Source organism: Cimex lectularius, unplaced genomic scaffold (genome assembly GCF_000648675.2).
Source record: "Cimex lectularius strain Harlan isolate CLEC.00 unplaced genomic scaffold, Clec_2.1 scaffold65, whole genome shotgun sequence".
Lineage (NCBI taxonomy): Eukaryota > Metazoa > Arthropoda > Insecta > Hemiptera > Cimicidae > Cimex > Cimex lectularius.
In genome coordinates this window covers 1277888-1303055 of record NW_019392646.1, presented here as the reverse complement: position 1 = coordinate 1303055, position 25168 = coordinate 1277888, and the positions used below count along the sequence as shown (strand labels likewise).

At 34.0% G+C, this 25168-nt stretch overlaps 1 protein-coding gene across 1 annotated transcript in view; it reads left to right on the top strand.

The window, feature by feature from the left end:
• Nucleotides 1-25168, top strand: part of LOC106660978 (myogenic-determination protein) — a 46745-nt gene that overhangs the window by 18955 nt on the left and 2622 nt on the right. Inside the window, exons 3-5 of the mRNA XM_014384062.2 lie at nucleotides 455-629; nucleotides 2084-2248; nucleotides 6717-6798. Coding sequence (XP_014239548.1) covers nucleotides 455-629; nucleotides 2084-2248; nucleotides 6717-6798 — 422 coding nt within the window. The remainder of the gene's footprint in view (nucleotides 1-454; nucleotides 630-2083; nucleotides 2249-6716; nucleotides 6799-25168) is intronic.

The following is a 25168-nucleotide window of genomic DNA, read 5'->3' as shown; positions in this document are numbered from 1 at the left end:
ATAGAACAAAAGATGTTAGGTTGAAATCAACGAATAATAAGTCACCTAAATCAAACGCGAGACTCTAAAAATATTTTAAAGAGGCAGAAAACAATATGAAATCAGAATAGAAGTGGCTACTTTTATCATCTTTTGATCTTTGATTTCTATTGTTTTGAAAACAGAGAAAGCCTTCTTTTCTCATATTGTCTGTATTAAATAGTTGGCTCATACGTTTTTTCACGCATCCCAGATCACTTGACTAATCACACGAACCATTAATCGCCGCGTCCCGTGATTTGTTGCCCACGAGCTAATGAACTGTCCCAGTCGTTATTCCCTTTTAACTCAATTTATAAGGCAATAAATTTTTATAATTGCGCTAAAAAATCTCAAAGGGTAAGACTAGAATCGTCTCAGATTTACGCCCCTTCGTTTCGAAACGGTTTAATTAAATGGGTCCGTACTGTTCAAGGAGATGCGACGACGAAGAGGATTCATCCTGCGAGGAGCAACATGTCCTCGCCCCTCAAGCGCACCACGCAGAAAGGCGGTGCCTCCTCTGGGCCTGTAAAGCGTGCAAAAGGAAATCTGTGACCGTCGACAGGAGGAAGGCGGCAACACTGAGGGAGAGGAGACGTCTAAGAAAGGTGATATATAATAATTTAAATGATCCTACAGAAACCCTTTGACATTTTATGTAATATTTAATGTTTTTAAACAATGTACTTTTCCTTTTTTTTTAAATAAATGTATGTTATAATAATAATAATTTCAATGCCTAATCAATCACAAGACACATAAAAAAATATAATGCAGAAAACTCCCTCGAAACCATCAGTAATACAGATTGGGATTGATTTTTTATTTTTTATATAAACGGTAGTTGAGATAAAAATTAGGGTCACGAGCGGGACTCGAACCCACAACCTTCGGTTCTCCGGGTCAACAAGTCATTATCTTAACCAAACAAAGTTTCTAATTTCTCTCTTTTTGGCGGAGCTTTTAGCAAAGTGTATATATACCAAACATTCAGAGGCTATGGGTTCGAGTTTCGCTCGTGATATTAAATTTTAATCTCAACCTCACTTTAAACAAAAATTATAAACAAATTTAAATCATTACTTTGGTTAACTTGTTCCAACGAAACATATTATGGATTAATACATATAGGGATGAAATTCCTGTATGACGTATAAAACCTAAGAGAAATTAGCATATTTGAAAACCCAGAAATATACACGACAGATACAACAAGAAAAATTTATGAATACAAAAAACAACATCTCACAAAATAGAATATAACATAAAATCACATGGACCGACCAGAACAATCAGAAAGCAGACTTAACCCTCAAAGAAATCAACAGGCAAAGATAACGTCGACCGACTCCATCCACCTTCTACAAAACTAGCTCTGAAGATGGCGAGAAGCCGAAATGCTTCTGACCAGCCAAAATATATAAAGTGATTATTGACGTTGAGGGTGTCAATAAATTTATTGACGAGAAACTATTTTGTTTTCCATAATATTGTTTAAACATTCGTCATCACATTGATCTGTAAGGCTTTTCAAATCTCCTGTCAACGCTCAAGATAAAACATAACGGAAATTTGAAAACAATTTTATGTTCTGCTATGCTCAAAATAGGTCTGAGAATCGTCGTATTCTTTTTTCTTTACTGTTTTGGTATATCAGACGCATTTTGGGTTCACGCCGAAATTAAATAAGAATATTTATAACTTGCAATGTGATACTTCAAGCAATTATTTTAGAAAATATTTTCCACCTAAAGATCCGAATTTCAACCAAATTTTTCAAACGGGTCGTTCAGGGAAAGTAAATGAACCCAATAAAGTGATCAAAAGTCGAACACTTCAATATAGTTGGAATTGTTGTACGGCTGAAAGAAAATACGTAAAAATATAACGTATGCAATTTTTAACAAGAACGTAATGTTAAACTTACTATACATATACTAATATATTTTGATTTACAGAACAATTTATTCCTTGTTTAGTAACTTAACCTACATGTTTTGTATCTTAATTCAGCATTTTTCATTTTAAAAACCTTCTAATTAATATCAATCTCGTTGTTTAGGTTAACGAAGCGTTTGAAGTTTTGAAGAGGAGAACGAGTGCTAACCCGACCCAGCGGCTGCCGAAAGTCGAGATCCTGAGGAACGCCATCGAATACATCGAATCTCTCGAAGACATCCTCCATTCCGATAGCGCGAGGCCGAGGACGCCTCCGCCCACCTACATAGTAAGTGTCCAACTTGTCGGAACTTGGCGAGCATTCGACAGCTACTCCTGATCCCCCGATAGTGAAACAAAGGGTGAAAAATTACCGAGTGAATAAATAATGTCCTAAAATACGACCGGGCATCAATATAGATGAGTGGACGCCTTTGTTCTCGTTTCAAAGGGATTCCGCAAGTCCGTCTCGGTATCCGCTTGCTGATATACTGTGCCTCGTTTATCCGACGGCGCGTGTCGGCGACAAGAGTGATTCGTTTTATTCGCTGAAAAGCAAAGATTGACAGTTTTCAATAAATAGAATATGCCGGGTAAACAAAGAGAGGTAACGCCTTTTCCATTATTTCTTTTCAATATTACTTCAGGATAAAAAACGAAGTGGGTGTAATCCCAAGATTACAGCCAAGTTTGATAAACTCAAATACAATAATTATCCGCTTGAATAAAAATATACCTACGGTAAGAAACAAAACTTACAAATTGGGCAGTAGATTCTTCCATTTTTCCTTCTTTCTTCTTACATTAAAATAAATTTCAATCATCAATCAATAGACACCACAACCATGATTTTCCAACAATCTAAGAAATACCAATTGAAAACCTTTTAGAAGAAAAAAATATTCTGTACACTAGTTGTTCATGCTGCAATAAAACAACTGTCATACTATATTTAACATTCTATAGTATCGTAACTATGCACCATACTTAAGTAAAAATGATATTTTTTTTTAATATAGCTTTTATGCGATTGTTTTTATTTGCTTAGCTTTACACACTGGTAAGATCGAATATTTCGGACCTCTCCGGATGGAGCACCGAAGTCGTCGAATGTAATGTACTATATACTGCAAGTACCTTTAATCAGTTCTGTAGGGATAAAAATGACGTTTGTATAAATATGTTTTCTTTCATCATTAAGTAAAAATAGATTGATAAGTTATAAATAGTAATATAGTATTTGCATTTTTTATGTTATTGAATACATCCAAACCACAATTTCATAAAAATATTTTTTATTTAGATGGATAGATTTCGGTGAGATCGCTGCCCTTCCTCCACTTTAACCTAAAAACGGGATTACATTATGTTCATTAAATTCAGAAAGGTGGTGTTGAGATGGGAAGTTAGTGTCCGAGTGGATCGAGGTCATGATAGCTCAAGTGGTAGAGCAGCGGCGTATCTAGCCGAAGATCGTGGGTTCGAATCCCGCTCGTGCCATTGAATTTTTTATCTCAACCAAAAAACCTTAATTAATTGTATTATTTTCATTGTATTTTCTGGAAAAACAAATGGTTTGCAGAAGTTTATTCTACTTTAGCATCGAAAAAACACTAGGCTTACATAGTGTATAGTTGTAGTTGCTGGTTAATGCTGTTGTCCGACAATTTGATAGTTTTGTTTTTTCTAGTTGCAGGAAAAAGTGTGTTTTTATGCAAGCCAAATATTTTCATGTGTGTACTTCTCATTCTATTTCAAATCATTTGGAAATGCAAATAGGCTTTTGGTGAACGTGATGTTCCAACAGAACATTGAAGATTCTATCTTTTCTATCTATCTATCTCAATATCTATCTATCTTTGTAACTATCTAATCCAACTATCCATCTTATTATATATCTATCTATTTCTCTCCTTGTTTCCATCTCAATATCTCTATCTATCACTCTCTCCCTCCCTCCCTCTTCTTTCTCGACCTCTATCTCTCTTCACTTTCTACCTCTAACTTTCTATCTTTATATTTTCTTTTTCTTTCCCTATCTACATCTCTTTCTTTTTATCTCTTTCTCCCTTTTTGATCTATATCTCTCTATTTCTCTACCTATCTTTCTCTCTTCGTTTTCCTCTTTATTCACACACTCTTTCTCTCTCTCACTCTCTCTCCCTCCCACATCCTCTTTCTCAATCTCTATCTCTATTACTCTCCCCCTCTCTCTTTCTATCTATATCTCTTTCTTTTTATCTTTTTACCTCTCTTTCTCTTTCTCTTTTCCTCTCTCTCTTTCTCTCCTTTCCTTTCTTTTACCCTCTCTTTTTTATTCTCTAACCATTACATTTTATCTCTTTCTCATTTCCTCCCTTTCTTTCTTTCTGCTCCACTCTCTTTTTATCTACATCTTTCTTTCTCTCTTTTTTCTATCTTTCTCTCTGTTTTAATCTTTGCTCACTCTCTCTAGGCTGGGCGCGGGTGCATCTCAAAGCAATAGGCTTGGACCAATCTACTTATCCATTATACCGCAGATGTCCCGACTACACCTATATACTCTGATCCCCCCCTCCAAAAAAAGTCCTGTCTTTCATGTGTTTTTTGCTTTGTCTGTCATTGTCAAGTCCATGTCTTTTTACATTCCGAAGATAATCTCATTACAATATACAAGGAATATATTCCTATCCAAAAGTCTTACTGTATTCGTTACCTTTGGTTTCATAGCTCACGCTTGGGTTGATTCTATCACACGCAGCCTAATGGGCGACTATCCAAGTTATCGACATAAAACAAACTTACAATCCACAAAACAACCAATTTGAACGTACGGCATATAACTGTGGGAAACCGATAAACCATCCAATGTCCAAAGTCTCCAACTCTGTTCATGCTATCATCAAATTTGTTGTTTAACTGTTAACATTTAATTTAATTTTGTAGTGTTGTTTTGTAGTGCTAATTGGACAATACTTTTCAATATCTGTACATTGGAATAGAACTGTTCATCTTTTAGCCTTAAATTCATCCACTTCGTGTTAAAAAAAGTGTGAAGTATCCACTCTCGACCGTGCCAGGTTGCTGTTCGGTTTATTTACAGAAGTGTCCCGACTACAAATCATTAGTTGCGCCATGATCTACAACCATTGCAATTGGTCACATCACCGGCTGCCAACCTGTTAAAGTGTAACTGATTTACCGCTGACCCATTAGCGCGCATTCCGATACAATGCACACTGATTTGGAATGGAATCAATCACAGCTGTTTATGTATATACATATATCATTGTTATAAAACTAGAACTGGTTAGATGTTTTGGATTCATCTTTTCCTAATTGTCAATAATAAAAATAAATATATATAATATTATATAAATTATGTAATAAAAATATATACAGGGTGTCCCAGTTCTTTCTGACGAAACTCAGGGAACCGATTCTACTCTTCGTTTGGAGCAAAAAATGCTCAGGAGAAAATTTTTGGAAAGTTCTCTATTTTGAAGATATTCGTCAATTTAGATTTTTTCAACTTTTCACTACCTTACCACATAAAAACGCTTACAACTTCCAAAATATTGAGACTTCAACAAATCCAATTACACCATTTGAAAGAACGCTAAATTTGCTGTAAGATACTTCTTTGCAATAATCTGAATGGCATAAAATGTTAGCCAATATCAGTTGGAACATGTCAAAATTACAAAATTTACTTCAAATTTACCTTAGCTCACGTTTTCGAACATTCAATTGGTATTTTTCAACTGTACTAGAACGTTATTTAAAACCTGGATATATCAACGTAGAGCATATTAGATGAAGAAGTTTTTGTAAAATTTGTCAAGTTGTAGGTATTTTTTTTTAACCTCAGTAGAACGTGCAATCATGACCAAAATTTTAAATTTTGTAATTTTGACATGTTCCAACTGATATTGGTTAATATTTTATGTCATTCAGATTATTGCAAAGAAGTATCTTACAGCAAATTTAGCGTTCTTTCAAATGGTGTAATTGGATTTGTTGTAGTTTCAACATTTTGGAAGTTGTAAGCGTTTTTATGTGGCAAGGTAGTGAAAAGTTGAAAAAACCTAAATTGACGAATATCTTCAAAATAGAGAACTTTCCAAAAAAAATTTCCTGAGCATTTTTTGCTCCCAACGAAGAGAAGAATCGATTCCCTGAGTTTCGTCAGAAGGAACTGGGACACCCAGTATTATATTAATAATTATTATTGGATTACATTGAAACCCACGAGTTTCAAATACATGTTTTGTACATACATGTTCGTATCTGTCAACCTTATAAATTTTTTCCTGGTGAAGAGGATATATTACTCGATAGCGGAGTTCTTATTGGTAAAATTAGTTTTGCTTGTTTATCGATAATTGAATTGCTTTTTTGCTTGGTTTAATATTATTTATAAAGCCATTAAGATGGAGGCGTGAACTAAAATAGAACTTACGTTTTTCTTTAATTGCATTATAATGAAGCTCCGATCATTTCTCATCTAAATTGTTTATTTGAAAATCTGTAAGAGAAAAAAATGAACAGCCTACGTCAAACAACATATTACCAATATCAATGATACAGATGGGGGAGCCAGTATTGGAGAATGTCCAATTTGGCCAGATAAGCGACTCTAATGAAGACCACGTGTTCCCTGTAGCCGTGGATGTATCAAGCACGTGTTTAAATAATACCTTTCCGTTCGTCCGACTATTTCCTGTCTGGAATTCTTCATTCAATTACTGAGATTCGCATGTGTTTTTCTTTTTCAGAACAACCCAGGGAGCCCGGCGCAGTACCTGGCCGAAAAGCACGACCACTACGGCGAGACCGTCAAATTCCCCCAGCAGACCGGTGAGTGCGAGTCAATTGAAATATAAAAAAATAATTATTTTTAGAATACGGTTTGGTCCCCGCTTAAAACGAGTTCCAGTATCTACCGACCCGTTTACAAGCCGGCTCTTAATCTGGCGGCTCGAAATAGATCCTAGAATGAATAGGCCCAATGTTGTCAGGTAGTTGTCTACATAGATAAACTACCCACCCTATCTGTACCTTTTATCATTTTATGCAACCGAGGCTTTTTTGACACTTGCTTAAATGATAGAGATTGTAATTTTACTCGTGTATTTTTAACTATACGTTTCAACTCATATAATAAATAATACTTCTAAGTTAAAATGACATTATTTGCTACGTTAAATACTTGTTTTAGCATTGTTAATCAACAGGCTTTTAAAAAAGCATCCTTTTCATCATTTTACAAGATTTTACGTTAATAAATTTAGTAAATTGGACCAACGTGGCCCTACTTGATTTGTTATAAATTACTTGGACTTCTATTCTCAGCTTTTTTTCTTGCTCTTTCAGTATCACTGTAATTTATAACTCAAAGATAAACCAAGATAAGATCAATAACAAAAGTTGTGATAAATTAAATGTCCCAGTTTTACAAATACAGATTATTCAGAAGTATTGATTCACAAAAAGATGGCTGTATTTTTAACACTGCTTTATAGATTCCTAAACATGTTTTATTTTAGTTAACGTTTATTTTATCAAGATTAAAAATGATAAAACTTTTTGTGACTACATTAAATAGATTATTTATCATTATCAGTTAATTCACTAAGTATGTAAATAAATGTTTGTGTATTTCTCCAGGACTTTACAATTGAGAATTTTTGCACCTGTTTCCTTTCAGATTACTAGCATTCTCAAGTGCAATGAATTGGAGATTATATCCGATTTGAACAAGGTGTTATATACGGTTGTGTCTAAGGAATTTAAGAATTTCTTTTTAAATCACTCTCAAAAATGTTAGAAATAAATACTTTTTTAGGGAACCACGGTGACCGGCTAGGGCATCCGAATCGTACTTGAGAGCGGTTCTGGGTTCGAATCCCGGCATAACCCATGGATTTTTAATTGATAAGAATTTGGAAAAAAAAATGTTTGACCCCTTTGTTTGACGTGTAGTTGGGCGATAATTAAAAATCAAAGAGTAATGGGCGAGAAAGGAATTAACTCAAGTTTTTAAAAATTTTCAGGAAATCAATTAAGAAAATTAGCATTTCAATTTTCACATGGTGAGCCTAGTGACTACCGGGAATTATCGAATTCTTCACATTTTTAGTTGGGGTTAAATAGCCAAAGATCCAACCAAACTGGGGGAAAGGAAACAGTTTGAGGTGATCTTTTGGTATATCGCACCCCTGGAAACTATGTTTCATCAACTCTTGTTCTTAATATTTCTATAATAAGGTTATGCAATGGTATATAACGAATTAATAAAGTAGTACCGGGGTGGTGCTGTCAACAGCTTGGTCTATTTAGCACCCAACGCATGCAGTTCTAAACCCATCACTACGTACGTTCATCGACCCTATCACATCACACATTCACGCTAATAAATACTTTCACTCTCAACACAAGCTTGATATACACCGCTAATATTACTATATTCAAGAGAACAGACCTGTGTCCTCCACGAATCGGAACAAGGGCCCAAATACTCCCTGCTTAAACACAATTCTCAAATCGGCTGGCATTCCTGCGAGCTCGCTAACTGTAGCCAAGGAATTCAATTAGGTGGGACACATCGAGCAACATTGCTCTGCGTGCCGGACACATACGCCTGCTTTGGCCCAAAAGTAAATGTCCGTGTGACAACTGGTGGCCCATTGTTAATCGCGTGAGGATGACCCTTCTTCTACGAGTCATAACCTCCGAGGGCCACCCATCGACAGTGCTTTTTACACGTGACAAACTTCTCTGTCGACCCGGCCCACCGACTCTGCAACCTTCTTTTAATTATGTTTTTTATTGCATTCTTAGCGTCAGAGGGCCGGGTCGCGATGGTTAAGTCCGGAAGTTGAGATGTCCCGGCCTTAGCCGCCGCGTCCGCCAAATCGCATACATTTCTGCTGTGCAAACGCCACTAGTGCGGCGGGAGCGGCCATAATAAAGTCGCATTGATTTTGTGTGTGTGTTTGTATGTGTGTATATATATATGTATTAGCAAAATTATAGTAAAAATTATATATATNGAGAATCGGACCATGGACAATATGAACTTTTTTGTTCATTTTAGGGTGAAGAATCTACTGGAGAAGTTTGTAGCACGAGTAGCAATTCACCCTGTATATATAATTTTTACTATAATTTTGCTACTTTATTAATTTATTGTATTAGAAAAGTTGACAAAAGCTAGTTTCGTACAAAGCTTGAAAACAACAACAGTATAAATTTCTTAGATTTAACAGTCACTAAAAGTGTTAACAACTCTCTCTCTTTCTCTCTCACGCTGTACTTGCTCTATCTATCTTTCTCTCTCTTATGTAAATCCACTGTTTCCGGTGGTCTTAACTTGTTGATCCAACGTAATAATAACAAAATCTATCTTTAAGTGGCTAAATTAAATATAAGATTAATGATAATAATATAATTTTTAATGTTCAACCCTTAAGTTTAATTGAAGCCATCAAAAACTATTTTACAGCACACGCTTGGATTAGTGTCGTTTTATTGAGTCAGTGCTTCGACCGCTACAAAAGTGTCGGTCGTATTTCACCCAAGGCACGGTTTATTCAGAAAGCAAAATATTTGATTGCCGACTGCTGGATATCTTTATTGTAACCCTACTAAAATTATTAATAGAGGATGAAAGGAGAGGCGCCGATACACAACACTGTGGGCGGTTTGTTTCGTTATACGCAAATACGCCGCCCAAGTTTACGCTCTTTACATTTCATCAATAAATCGAGATGAGACTAAATTAAAGGCAGCTTCTTCTGGATTTCCTTTAATTTTCGTATATACGACTTGTCGCCGTCCAACTGGCGCAATTATTTTCAACTGGTTGATCACCACTGTTTATCTCTGCCTATTTATATAATTGTAAATCAAAGTGTGAAACTGACAGTCGAGAACAAGGACCACCAGTTAATAAGTAGAGGTCCAAGTAAAAAAATAAAACAGTGGGATCGTATGATTTTGGACATTATTTTCTATGTGGAGATGTGTCATTATTTTGAGCTGAAGATTTATTTATTGACACAGACCTGACATTCCAATTACATGTATCTAAAAGGTTAAATATAAAGATTACCTTAACAAATACAATTTATTAAACATATCACATGAACAACGAGGAGGGTGAAAGAGAATGAAAGGTAGGGAGTAAGAGAGAGTAGTGAACGAGTGAGTGAGCGAGAGAGAGAGGCAGACAGAGAAACAGAAAGTCAGAAAGAAAGAAAGTTTTTATATTGTACTGTATTAACGTAAATTACCATCATAGATATTGGAATTTCTTTGATTCTAAACAATTCAGAATACAAACTATAACTTTATGCAAATAAAGAAATTTAGACCGTTAAAAAATACAGTTAGTTAGGTATTTACGAAAGTTTATAACTTATTTTTTTATTTTGCAATGGTTCAACAGAAGCAAATTTGGGAAAAGTAATTTAAAAAATTTTACGGTTACAGCAACATTTCTCTGTTTTTCGAAGTCCATCCAGACCATCTGCCACGTCTTAGCTGTTTTTTTCTTTTTTTACCATAAATTTTGTTTCTGTGGACAGAATTTGCTATATATGCTTTATTTTTGGTAAAACCAACAAGAATTATCCAGGAACAACTAATTAAACCTAAATCCGTCTTCAACTTTGTCAGGCCGGAATGTCGAAAATCCCCCTAGACAGCCAATGAAGTTGTAATTGGGAGTTTTTAACAATGTTTGCCGACGAACCGACCTTTTTCCGAACCTATTAAATCTCTTCCTGTTTTTCCTTTGCCGGCGAGCGCCTCATTGACAAAGTCTCACACATGCTTAAATTATCACCTCCTTATCTCACCCTAATGAGTCGGTACAGCTTAATTGGTTTCCTCGTGTGCAGTCGTACACCTTTGTGACAACAGAAACTACGTTTGTTGTTATGTAGTTTGTTTATTTGAATCTCAATTATTTATCTTTTATTTTGAAACAACGAATGCTAATAGTAAAAATTCACATTTTATAAGAATTTGGTGATTTTCACATCATCACCTACAGAAATTCTGCCAAATGTTTAGCTCTTTGTTTTTGAAACAGTGACTAATCATTTTTCAAAAAAGAAAGCCTATCTCCTATATATTATGCAAGAAATCGAATGCCTCTTCTTTTTTGATTTAGGATGATTTTATCCATGGCAAAACATCGTGTGTAGTGGACCTACTGATGTAAACGTATGAGCATAAAACGATCATAGTTGAGGTCTTTCTTGTTATAGAACAAACAGGTTGTTGGTTTGTTTGAAATTTAAAGTCTCATCATTCACACACAACGTAGTCTCAGCGAATCTTCAAGATGTTAAATAATCTTGTACTATCTATACTATCATGAAATATTAATAAGTGTAGCTGAAGCCAGAATCCTGGTGTTGCTTCTTTAAACAGTTTATGTGTACGGCGTTTCTCGAATAAAAAACTTTTTAACCGCCCAAGTTACTTAGCACGCTGTGATAGCCGAGGCCACACCCGACAAAGAAAGTCTGACAAAAGCCCAATGGACAAATCAGCTTCTCTGGTTTTCAGGTACGTACTTCTGTAGTGGCCCTTTCAGGTGACTGACTGACTTTGCGAACCCGTATCACCTAATCTGCAGTCATAATATGAATGCCTCGAATTCAACAAATAACGTCTGTAGTAACCGAACGTAGTAATTGAAAAAGGGCCAAAAGGGAGGGAAAATTCAAAAGGTGCGGTTGAGATGGGAAGTTGGTGTCCGAGTGGATCGAGGTCACGATAGCTCAAGTGGTAGAGCAGCGGCGTATCAAGCCGAAGATCGTGGGTTCGAATCCCGCTCATGCCATTGACTTTTTTATCTCAACTAAAAACCTTAATTAATTGTCTGTAGTAACGTTACAGGCTTCTATTCTTTTAGTTTCTATTTGGCTTTATAGATCAAATGTGTGTTTCGCTACTGAATGACAAACTAACAAGATACAAGTTACTTAAAACATACTAGAATTGTAAGATTGAACACGGCAAGGTGATTTCCTGAGGCGTACTACAGTTTCCACAAGCCAGGTTCCACCACAAGTACGGCAATACTTCGGCCTTCCAAACAGCAGCTTGAGCATGCAGCTGTTAAGCTCAATAGGATTAAATCTGACTCATTGATGAGTTCTAGAACAGCAGTCAATACAAACCACCGACTTGGCTGCTCGAAGTCCTTCAGTCACTATGTCACAACACCGCCTTCTACAATCATTACCCATCTTATCATCAACTCAAAATCCACCAAGGGCTATCACGAAAGCACAGGACACTCAAAAGATCAGATGTGGCGAAACAGCTCCACACCCATACCGATGTCTGTTAGCTATGTGTTATATGATACCAGCACATCGGTAGTGCGCAGATCAAAATTCGTCTCAACAGATCTTGAGGTTGAGTCTGGTTCTCACTCTCCTTCACGGCGTTGTATCGTAAAGAGCAGATTGGATAACCGAGGCTGGCCGCATCAATCGGCCGACAGTGGTCGGCACAGGCCGCAGAGGGGGAAATCTCATTGAGGAACGGTCGAGATCATTTCTCAAAGGGAGAAACCGGGAAATGAGGTACAAGACTTTGAAGTTTTGACTAATTAACAAAGAGGCCGAAGCGGAGAGGCCGAGTGCGAGCGGGAGCCAAGCCGATTCTAAAAGTAGCCAGGGCGAATAGGAAGATCCCATTGAGAAGAGGCCTCGCCTATTTGGTGACGGCGATGTTTTCCGATGTTTCCAGCAAGATTATATTCGAGGCCGTTTTTTCCTAAAACAAATTCATCTCTACCTTTTCAATATTGGATTAGAAATAATATCAATACAGGAGGTTTTGTTCAGAGGCGGTTAGAATAGGATTAGTCAAAGACACGACAAGATTTATGAGCCTATTGGTTCTAATCGTTTCGGATATTTTAAATCCAGAGTCGCTGTCACAGCCTACATCAAAGACGGAATGTTAACAACAGTCATTATTTTTCTTGAAACACTAATTTTTTATTATTGGGTCGTTACGTTAAGCTATTTTTTCTACTTCTTCAGCTATTAAAAATTTAACTTAATGCTAAGTATCACATTACACTAGAAATGTCAAATTAAACGATGATACTCCACCAAAATACCTTTACATAACTTTTATTGGAGAGATGTTTCGGATATTTCTTTCATTTGTCTCCTCTCAATCGATTTAAATAACCCTTAAACAACTAAAGACTAGAAAAGTTACAAGACAGTCTTAATTATAATTGACTGCACTGCATGAATATTACTTTTTATTAAATTTTAGTTTTCACTATTGGCGATATTCGCGTTGTGAAACTAGTTCCGCAGTTCTACTTTTCTCGAGCTCCTCGAACTAGACCTGGTCGAGAATAACTCCCGTTCGTCCAGTGTTGTAAATTAAAGGAGAAGGAGAGCACTTTTGTAGCTTTCTTTACCCTTTGCCCCGAGTAAAAGGTAAATAAAAAACACATTACAACCGAACTATCAAGCTACAAGGACACAGCCTTTTAGCAGATAAGCAGTATTTCCGAAATTAAGGGGTTGCTTCTTGAGTACTGCGCTTCGTGAACCGGTAGTGTTTGGTTTCCGATTAGTTTGGTGTGCGTCTATGGTGCCTATGGTCTGTGTTTTAGTCGAAAATGTTAAAGACCTCTTCGATAATTTTTTTTGTCGGGATGTAATATTTAAAACAGTTTTATATATATATATATATATATATGTGTGTGTGTGTGTGTGTGTGTGTGTGTGTAATGTGTATATCTAATATTGGAATCTAATATCGTCGATCGTCGGTGTCGCTTCACTTTAAGCTAATTATACCCTCAAAGACAAAAAACCGGACACTTCTATTTATTTTTTTATTTTAGTTCTTGTTGAAAAATGGGATTTTGTTTCATAAGACGAAATCCGGTCGTATAACGTCATAATTTTCCTCTATGGTGAAATCCTCGGTTAAATATTGTTCTCCAGTCTGAAATCCATACATTGCTCATGCATAACAGAAAGTTAAGAGAGTACAAAACAAGTTTTTAAGAATGGTTGCCTTTAAGCTGGAAATAAACCTTTCCGATTATAACAAATTTCAATCACAGGTAAACTTAACCGATTAAAAACACGCAGATTACACTTCGATTTACTAACCCTTTTTAAAATTATTAATTCATACATTGACTGCCCTAACCTTCTGAACAATATTAACTTCTCCACTACTCCTTACCAGCTTAGACAGCATATGACCTTCTATCTTCCACGCCACAATACTATGGCAAAAGCTCACTTCTAGAAAGAATAATGTGCTCCTAAAATGACATCCCTCACGTACAATTATTTAATTCTTCTATTAATATTTTTCTGAACCAACTTCACCATTCGCTAAACACATTTTGAAAATCTAGGCATATATATTCACTGTATTTACATAATAATTTTTTTCTTTATCTTCTATCGGTATGAATATTATTGTAAATGTGTGGTTTAGTGACCGTTACTTGATGATTATTTGGAGGTCGTGAGATGTGGTCTGGTTTGACGTAGGTTTTAGAAAAACATTTTCTTTATCGTGCCAACGTTTCGATGTTTATTGTGATCATCTTCAGGGCTCAATAAAGATCGAAATGTTGGCACGATAAAGAAAATGTTTTTCTAAAACCTACGTCACACCAGACCGCATCTCACGACCTCCGAATAATCATTATTGTAAGTAACATCATATTATGTGTAAACATTATAATTATTATCAGTATGAATATTGTTAGCATGATGAGCTCTTTTATGTCTAATTACTTGTTATACGTTTCTATATTTTTGTATATGTATTATATACGTGAATAAATAAATATGTACTGGAAGCCTAGGAAATTTAAGGCTCTCCGTAAGGCCAGAAGAGGCAATACGCGTTAATAGTAAAGGCAAAATTAGGTAATAAATTGTTAGTTAAATTTTATAATTTAACTTTAATAAATTATCACTAAATGATTTTCCTTTGTTTTGGTGAATTGATGATTGATGATAAATAAATAATTTTTTATTAAAACTCTTGAATTTTTCATCTCTTTCAATTTAGTTTAAAATACGAATGATGTAATTAATACAACGATAAAAATACATAGTGTGAAAAAAATTTTTGTCCAATTTTTTGGCTTTGAGTGCATTACATCCTGTGATGATTCGGCCGACATCGAAGATATATTCAGAACAGTGTACGAACCGCAAATAGCGGCATAAATCGCTGTGACTCCATACGACTTTTCGTACTTCCTGCTTCATCTTATTTGACCTTGATTCCTCACAGAAATCCTGATATCATATTGATATCATCATTGACCTTAAGGGCAAGTCACACGAACCCTGATATTGTGTGGTTCTGAAAAAGTCTGCCACCTACTTGTTTTGAAAGATGATTAAACACAAAAGACATAGTGACCTCTAAACGAACCAACACTATTAATCAATTTATTTATTTCTGCGATGTCTTTAGCCAATTAAAGAGTATAAAGTAGAAAATCTGTAAGGAATACTCTTGGAATGGAAACTTAACTACATATGTCACATCTGGTGTGAACAGGTAAAAGTTGTATGAAAAGTTTTGGATATTTGGTTTTTCAAAATTTGATCAAATTAATTATATCATTCTCCCTAAAGAAAGTTTGAACAAAATTTAGTAGATTGTCAATCCAACTAGGTTACACGCTGTTATATTGATTTAAGCGCATAAGCGAATTTCGCTATAGTAATTTGTACTAAGTCGAGCGGTTCCAATTTCACTAAAGCCTTACCGATGACCCTGACACGACTGGGACAGAAATAAATCTCGTAGAGCGTTGAGTCCGGACTATAAATATTACTAGTACTCGTTTGTTCCGGTTGTTTAAGAAATCCAGCCCCTCTCCCCAAAAGGCCGACCCAGAGGATTTTCCACAACATACTCAAACGTCTTACATTCTTCTAGTCTTTTCTTACAAGGAGGCGCGATTAATCAGGCGACTCGGTAATTGGAAGGCACCAGGGTAGTTAACTGTCTCTTTATGACGGTCAAAGTAGCGGAGGGTCGTCATGTTGTGGGGTAACCAAAAGAGTCTCGTGTTTCATGAGGCTTTACTGTCCCTCCCTAACTGCCGGCTGTCAATCCCGGGCTAAACATAGAAATTGGGATTATCAATCATCTCCGAGTCCGTGTTTTCGAGCTATCTCTAAAAAGACGGCCCTAAAGACCTAACGAATCGTAAAACACGTCTGAATCTAAAAGTTTACAAATGGAAAATCACTTTTAAAAGGTCGTCAAAGTAAATCGTCACAAAACCACAAACATTCTTTGTTTTTCTTGCCGTCAGTTCAAGACTGTTAAACTTTTCCATGGAACAAAGTTGTTTTGAGGTATGGCCCTTGCCCTTAATACAGAGATTCGTACAGTCCAATTGACAGCGACTATATCATTGATGAATTAACATTATTCGTTAGGTAAGTAAATCAAATAAAGAAGTGGACAATACAACATTCGTAGGAAATAGTTTCAGGAATATTATACACCATAATATTCCTTGTGTTTGTTCTGTGCTTGTGTTGTGTCTGAAGTGTTTGTGTCGTGTTTGTGTTAATACATTAGGATGAATGTAATTTATTTGCGTGAAAGGAAGGGGTTATTTACCCCGCCCCGAGGAATATCGAGTACTCTGTGGTGAGTGCGTGACGTCTGGAGAGTAAAAGTAAGTTATTAGCGCGAATGGAGTGGGTTCAACCCCGCCCCGAGGAATATCGAGTACTCTGGGGGAGTGAATGTGACCAGACTTCTATGTTTGTGGCGATATATATGTTATGTATTGTATGTTGTGTATCTATTCTTAAATTGACAACCTGAGGTACTAACAAGAGGCTAGCTTTTTAAAATAACGACGTAATATACAAGTAAAAGCAGAGAGTCAGTAACCAGATCGAGATGCTCAAATGGCTGCAGTTCAATACAAAATACGCGAGAAAGACAGGAAAAAGAAGGAATACACGCGGAGGGCCGGCGATGACCTCAGCTGTTTGTCGGCCCATAAACCTTCCACTTTATATATACCCCATAATAAACGTAGATATTATTTTGGAAAAATGATATTTTGAAAAATCACTGCAAGCCGATATTCAGGTTGATAAAAATGACATTTACAATCATTTTGTTTTATTATTTACGACTATTGTTATTATTTGTGTTTTCCTTTCAAAAGAAGACTGTCGAAAGGGGTGAAAATGCGGCCAGCTGCTTAGGTTTTCAGCCCGTTCTAGTATTTTGTCGTGGTGTCGGAATGCTAAGTCGCCGCTAACCCTGTATCCCCATATATTCGTTTCTTCGTGTCTATAGCGATAAATCTCTCAATGTTTTCTCATGGGTTTTCGCGGGACATGGAGCTAAATAGAGGATTGCAACGCCGCCGCGACCCGAATAAATTTGTTCGGCCTTCTCGATAAGAACTGGTGTACTAATTATTTTTATCCTTGGTAGTCAGAATACGAAAGCCCAACTGACAAGGCCGGTCAAATAAATCGAATTTAATCAAAAATTACCTATTGTCAAAATCTTTTTTAAGAGAAAATAAACCGACAAATATGTGTTTTTTTAGTGAACAAGAAACATTAGCATTCTGTGCAGACGCCACGAAGAATAATATATAAATATTATTACATAATGTAATGTATTATAATTAGTTGGAGTCGTGAGGATGGGTCAAGAATGAGATAGTTTAGAAAAACACATTTTTCCTTTTTTACCGACGTTGCTACCTTTTTTCGGGTCAGGTTCAGGGCTTGGATGAATTACAAAACATATGGCGACTGGAAAAAATAAAATACTGATGTAAATATAAATTTTGAACCAAGTATTTTATACTCACATAAAGTGTATGTTACCCTTGTGGCATCATACTAGTTTTGTGTGAAAGTGTTCTGAAACGTGAATTAGTATTCTGCATTAGTATTCTGACAGGGTGACCAGATTTGATCACAATCATATAAAAACAGTAGAATACAAATTTACGTTTCACAATTTCACACAAAACCAATATGATACAACAAAAATAGCACCACACTTTATGTGAATATGGAATATTTGGTTCAAAATGTATATTTACCCCTTAAATTGTATTTTTTTCAATCAGCATATGTTTCGTAATTTACCCTGGTCCTGAAGATTGCAAAAAAAAAAAAAATGAAAAAGGTGTTTTTCTAAACTACCTCATTCTTGACGTCTCCTCACCTTGTCCTGATAAGGAGAAAATCAGTTTATTCCTAAAAATCGTAATCCTTTATAGAATTATTGGGAGAATATATAATAGTACACTTAATTTGCTTGCACATAAAACATATTTAGAAATGACAAGGTGGGGGACGCGGTAAATCTGGTCACCCTGCCACAATCATATAAAAAACACAAAATACTAATTCACGTTTCATAAAAATTTCACACAACACCAATATGGCATCACAAAAATAGCACCACAGTTTATGTGAATATGAAATACTTGGTTTAAAATTTATATTTACGCGTTAAATTATATTTTTTTCAATCAACATATGTTTCGTAATTTACCAGGCCCTGAAGTATGCAAAAAAAAATGACAAAGGTGTTTTTCTAATCTATCTCATTATTGACCGCCCCTCATGACTTCAACAAATTATAATAGTTACATTATGTACATTTATATTATAATTAAATAATTTTTATTATTAATTAAGATTAACGTGCTAACCAGATGATGTTTTGGCTTAGACACAGTTTTTCATATCTAGTTGTTTATGCGTAGTTTACACGTCATTCCGTCTTGCGTTGTCATATTAAAAAAAAATTCTGTGTTTATTATATTTTTATAGTGTTATTGGATTCTGATAAGGACAAAATCAGTGTATTCCGAAAAATCGTAATTCCTTTATAGAATTATTGTGACAATATACAATATTATGCTTATATTGCTTGCATACAAAACACCTAAAAATGAATCGATTTAAAAGTCATTTATCGTAACCCTTTCACTATTTAATATTATTAACTATTACACACTTGTACAGTGGTCCTACAGATAGGAGGGTGTACATTTATTATAAATACATTTTCTAGCCATGTCCTTTTTTAATATTTTCATAATTTTCTTTGTTAACCGGAGTTCTTAAATAAAGTAAGTCTAAAGTAACAACGACCATGGGTGAATACTGAACCAGTAAAGAAAGGAACAAAATGTAATTGATTACGTTTAACTATGTTACAATTATGTACACGATTGTATATTGAAACGTACCCAGCGACGTAAGAGTATAGTAAAATCAAGACGGATAGTACATTTGATAAGAACTTTCAGGTTTCATTGAATCTGTTATTACTCCAAGGGGTGTGTTTTTTTAATGTTTTGAACTAATTAATCTTTAATTAAGGTTTTGGTTGAGATGAAAAAATCAGTGTCACGAGCGGGATTCGAACCCACAACCTTCGGCTAGATACGCCGCTACTCTACCACTTGAGCTATCGCGACTTCGATCCACTCGGACCCCAACTTCCCATCTTAATCCCACCTTTTGAATTTTCCCTCCTTTTTGCCATTTTTCAAATGTCGTTTTTATCTCAACCAAAACCTTAATTAAAGATTAATTAATGGAAAGAATTTATTTGGTCAATCGGACCACGAAACCTAATTGATTCTTTTTAACGTTTTTTCTGAATTGTTTTTATTTAATGTAATAATATTTACATATTATTCTGCGTGGCGTCTGCACAGAATGTGTACACAAAGCAGCTAAAAAATACTAATGTATTGTACGTAGCCCTGACGAGGAGAGCCAAATTGGCCCCGAAATGCAACGGCATCAATAAATAAAAAGCTGGAAGACTTTATTTGTTCGAATCTATCAACGAATTCTTTAGAATGTTTTTATAGAATATCATTCTTACTTTGATAGTCCCTAAGGTTTTATTAATAGTATCACCGGTGGTTAATCAAATTTTCTATATTTACCGACTTGCGTGCACGCCACTAACTTAAGCACTGTCAGGGTTCTTAAATGGTCCGGATTACCCTGACTGATTTACAGCCCTTGAGTATTTGGAAGTGACCACAAGTCGGATTATAGATTAAAAACAAATATAAATACAAGTGGGACAATTTTTAGATTTGTGGTTTTAAAACAGTGCATCCAATCTAAACAAATTCCTAGTCTTCTGCTCAAAAATGAATTTGAACCTTATCCAAGGAACACACTCGTCGTGGGTCGGGCTAAATGGAGGTTTCCTCAACAGACTGCTCGGCTACCGGCCGTTCAACACATTAGAATTTTTTTTTACAGGTGATCGTTTAGTTAATTTCCCAAAGGAATGATACAAAAACACTTTCCCTTGTAATTTCAGTGACTTTTTAAGCCAATCCAAATTACAACAAATCGCAAAAAAAAAACAAAAAAAAAACATACGCTTAACAAAAGAACATGTTCTTGTTTAAACATACTTATTTTTTAGCAAAGAATTTGAAAACTAAATGGAATATGATCAAAAATGTGTTAGGAAAAATTGTATTATAGTTACACTTTTTAAGTTACCAAATAACTGCTATTTCAGTTATGAAAGTGATTGAACAATGAATACTTTAGTGCTGAACGTTGAGAGTAACCTGTAATTATAATCATACACAAAATATTTCACTGTTTGCATTTTAAAAAATTTGACTTTAAATATTCGTGTAAGCATATACTATCTGATATGAATTCCAAATTATAATTAAGTGATTATATTTATATGTTTTGACTTATACGTTTATCGTTTGCACAATGGATGTAGATCGAATATTTACTTGACAATAATTATAATCAGGCTCGCACATGTACAACATGTGGATCCTTTCTGTGTTCATATCTTTTAATCATGACTGGTGTTATTGGAGTGAAAAGAGAGATAGATAGAGAAAGGAAGAGAGAGAGGGAGAAAAAATACATGTGTCTTCTAATGGTCTTCATTTTTTTCTCCTTCTTCATCTCGAACTGGCAGATGACGCGAGATTCAAATATAGACTGCGTTAACCGTTCCAGAGTTGGGTCAACACAATGAAAAAAAATCCACATAATCAAAACCACAGTTATAACAATTCCAATTAGAAAGACAAAGTTGCCATTGCCAAAGGACGTGTCTCCTCCCGTCTCCGGAACAATTATTATATACAGCAGACAGTTTTGACTCCGGAATCCTTTAACAATAATTTATGCCGGCGGATGAAACGCCACCTAATTGCCAGTTAGGTTTCCTTTTTTCCTAACAATTTCAGACATTTCTATTCTCAAGGAGGATAATAGTTAAAGCATAAAAAAGCGTACAAAATAGAACGTTATTTTTATAAAATCGAGAGAATATTTCGATGTGGATTTTCGGTTAAAACAGTCAAAAACATGAATATAGAAACTTTCTATGTTAGTGTGTTGGATTGCAACAGGTTCAGTTAGTTATTCGTAATAATGCCTGAATTTTATACGTATAATTAAAAAACAAGTTAAAGACATGTGGGTGTCTTCAACAGAACGTTTGCAGGTCAAAAAATTATTTCAAAATCAATGAAAAGTATTCAGAAATCGTGAGATGCGGTTTGGTGTGATGTAGGTTTCAGAACGACGTTTCTTGACGACACGCAAGAATGGCACAATTACACAGAAGACAAAAATTTTGAGCCCTGAAGATGATATCAATCAAGATCGAAACGTTAGCACGATAAAAAAATGTTTTTCTGAAGCCTACATCACACCAGACTGCATCTCACGATTTCTGAATAATTATAGTTTAACGGTCACTAATCACCACACATCAATGAAAAGGTTTAATAAAGGCTAAAATAAAAATCTTAAATGTAATAATAATAATAAATTTATTTGCGAAAAGTAAAATACTACAGTAAGAAAAAAGATAAATAGAGAAAAAAAATTAAGGATAAAATAATAAAACCGTAAGTAAAAGTAAGTCATTTAACCAATCTGCACATTTTCGCCTGTCACCTAAAAGCAGTGCTTGTAACAGCTGGCAGGAGTTATGTCATTGGAACAACATTGGTAAAAATTAAATCAAAAGGACGAGAAGGTGTGTAAGACCAAATAAATGAAAGAAAAACAAAATTATGAAGAGAGAAAACAAAATTTATTTATTTATTATAACGGGCTGTGATAACATAGAATTACCAATGTACTAGAAATTTAGATCTTGTTTTAAAAATTGTGGAAAATGATAGTTATCAGTAGGTGATAGTGTGGGGATCCTCCCACCTGATAACCTGATAAACACAATTTTCTAGTCAAACGCCTGTGATATTTATGTAACCAAAGAATACTAATTGTTAAGTAATTGCTACTGTTTTAAAAAAATGCATATATATGTAAGAGGCTATTAAGAACAGGTTCTTTTATTTATTTATTTATTATATATGTATATAGTTTGTATATATACATATCGTGAAATGTGTAATGTGTTTAAGTTATGATTTTGTATCTGTAAGTACAATTACTGTAATTTACAGTAATTTATAACTATTTAAATGATTATGTCCCTAAGTCTCTGTACATCCCCTGAAGAAGGCAATAAAACTTGTCGAAAGCTTGGGCGTTGATATAACATTTAATAACACACATATGTTTGAAGACCACAACCCGAATCCAAATCAACATCGTATTAAAGGCTGGCTGATCGCATAAGAAGTATTAGAGAAAACAAAAATAAAATAAAATGCAATAAATTCAAATAAAGATGAAATAGAAATTAGAGAATACCATAATTGCCATATGATGCCAAATATACCACAAAGAAAGTTCAAATTATAAATTTAAAATTTTTACAGTAATAAATTTTTTGAAATCATAATAAGAATTAAATTTGTTAAAATTAATTTTATGGTTATAAAGAAACCTAAAAACAACATTTTATGAAAAATTAAATAAAAATTAGTGTTTATTTTGGATATAAAAATATTAGTCACTACTTTTTGTCTTGTTTGATACTCATTGTTTGATTCAGCAAAAAGGTTATTTTTAAAGACATAAATACAAGAACATTTTAAAAACAATTGTTTAAATTTTAGAACCTGAAAATTAAATCTAAAAGGTTTAGAAAGAATAGTTCTCAAAAGAGAATTTTGAGTTATGATTAATGCGTTTAAATAACAATTATTGGTTCCACCCCATGTAACCATACCATACCAAATTATAAACTGAAACAGAGCATAATAAACTGATTTTAACAATTTTAAATTTAGGATCTTTCTTAGAACACTGAATTTATAAAGGAGTTTTCTCAGTCGCATAACCAAAGAATCAATGTGTAACTTAAAATTTAACCTAGAATCTAATATAACTCCCAAATATTTAGTATTAGTTGTAATTGGTATGGGGGAACAGTTGCAGTTAAACGGATTAATACATGTATGGAAACAAAATTTAAAGCTCTTTAAAACTAATCTTTTACTTAATGCAAAATGTAAGACATTGGATTTATCATTATTTAAAAGTAAACAGTTAGAAGATAACCATGTTTTAACAAGTCTAAGATCATTGTTAATAGATATAATCAAATTATCAATTATCGTTCCAGAAAAAATCAAGCACGTATCATCAGCATAACTAAAAACTTTACAGTATATTTTCAATTTTAAATGATCATTAATATATAAAAGAAAAAAAATAGGGGTCTTAAAACCGTACCTTGATGGACGCCAGAGACGATAGGAAATGGATTGCTAGAGACTGTTCCAACTTTTGTTATCTGAGTTCTACCCACTAAATAAAACTCAATAAGCTTAAGAGGAACCTCAACAATTACTATTAATTTTAATTTTTTTTTAATAACAATCGATGATCGACGGAGTAGAAAACCTTTTTTAAATGTAGAAAGATCCCAAAAACATGGTAACCTCCATCCAAGTCTTTTGAAATATTGTTAACAACATCAAAAAGTGTCTGTTCAGTTGACTCACCATGCTTGAAACCATATTAGTTAGGAGCAATTATATTATGAATATTAAGAAAATCAAATAATCTATTTTTAATCAATTTTTCTAAAATTTTAGCCAAAGTTAAGATCAAAGAAATAGGTCTGTAAATATTAAAATCTGATTTTGAACCTGATTTAAATAAAGGGATAATTAATAATATAATATATTATATAACTGATAATTAATAATATAAATATATCATCGAATGTGATGTAATACTATTATGTGAAACATTCATTGAAGAGAAACATGTTGCAAAACTCCCTTCATGGTTTCAAGAATTTAAGATTACTTAGGTTACTGCAACAAGAATACACAAGACAGGTCGTGCAGTCGGAAGAAGTCTATATAATATCAAAAATAACTTAGGAAAACTAACATAGTTACTTTACTACATTAATGATTAAGCGGTTATAAAAATAAATTTTTCGAACAATGTTGCGCACATACTACCGATTTATTTATCAGACTCTAGCTGGGACCTACAATATAATAAATACATACAATATAAATATACATATATAGTAGTATAGTTTCCTGTAGTAAAGAACAGAAAAGCTTGGTTTTCTGTTTCTTTAAAATAAAGACATGCTTAATAATGGAAGACAATAAAGGCTAGGAGGACACACAGGGTACTTCAATCTCACAATATTACAATTGCGTGTACATAAAAAAATAAAAAATATTAGAATAATGTTTTATGTATTTTTCCAATTTAAGCGCGCATTTTTTGTTTTGTGTGACTTTGGTCAAAGTAATTTCTTTGTGGAAAAATACATCTAGATTTTTAGTACATTAACCTTCACTGTTTGTATGCGATTATGTTAATTGAACAAATAAAATTATTATAGCTTCAAATTAGATTTTTTTATATTTTAAATTAACCCCTTTTTTGCATCGAATTAACACTTTTTGCATCAATGAACTCTTTTAACTTCAAATTATCCTTATTTATCTGGAAATTAACCATTTTTAATTTTAAATTAACCGTTTTTAACTTCAGATTAATCTTTTTTAATTTCAATTCACCTTTTCCTTAAATCGTATAAAAACTGGGTGATATGAAATGTAATTATGTAAAGTTCCTGCATTTGAAAAAAAAAATTAAATGTAAAATAATTGGGCTCTTAGAAGACTAATAAAAATTAATTGCAATTAAAATTAATAATTGTATAAAATTAAATATAAAAACAAATTATTCTTTTAATTTGAGATTTTTTG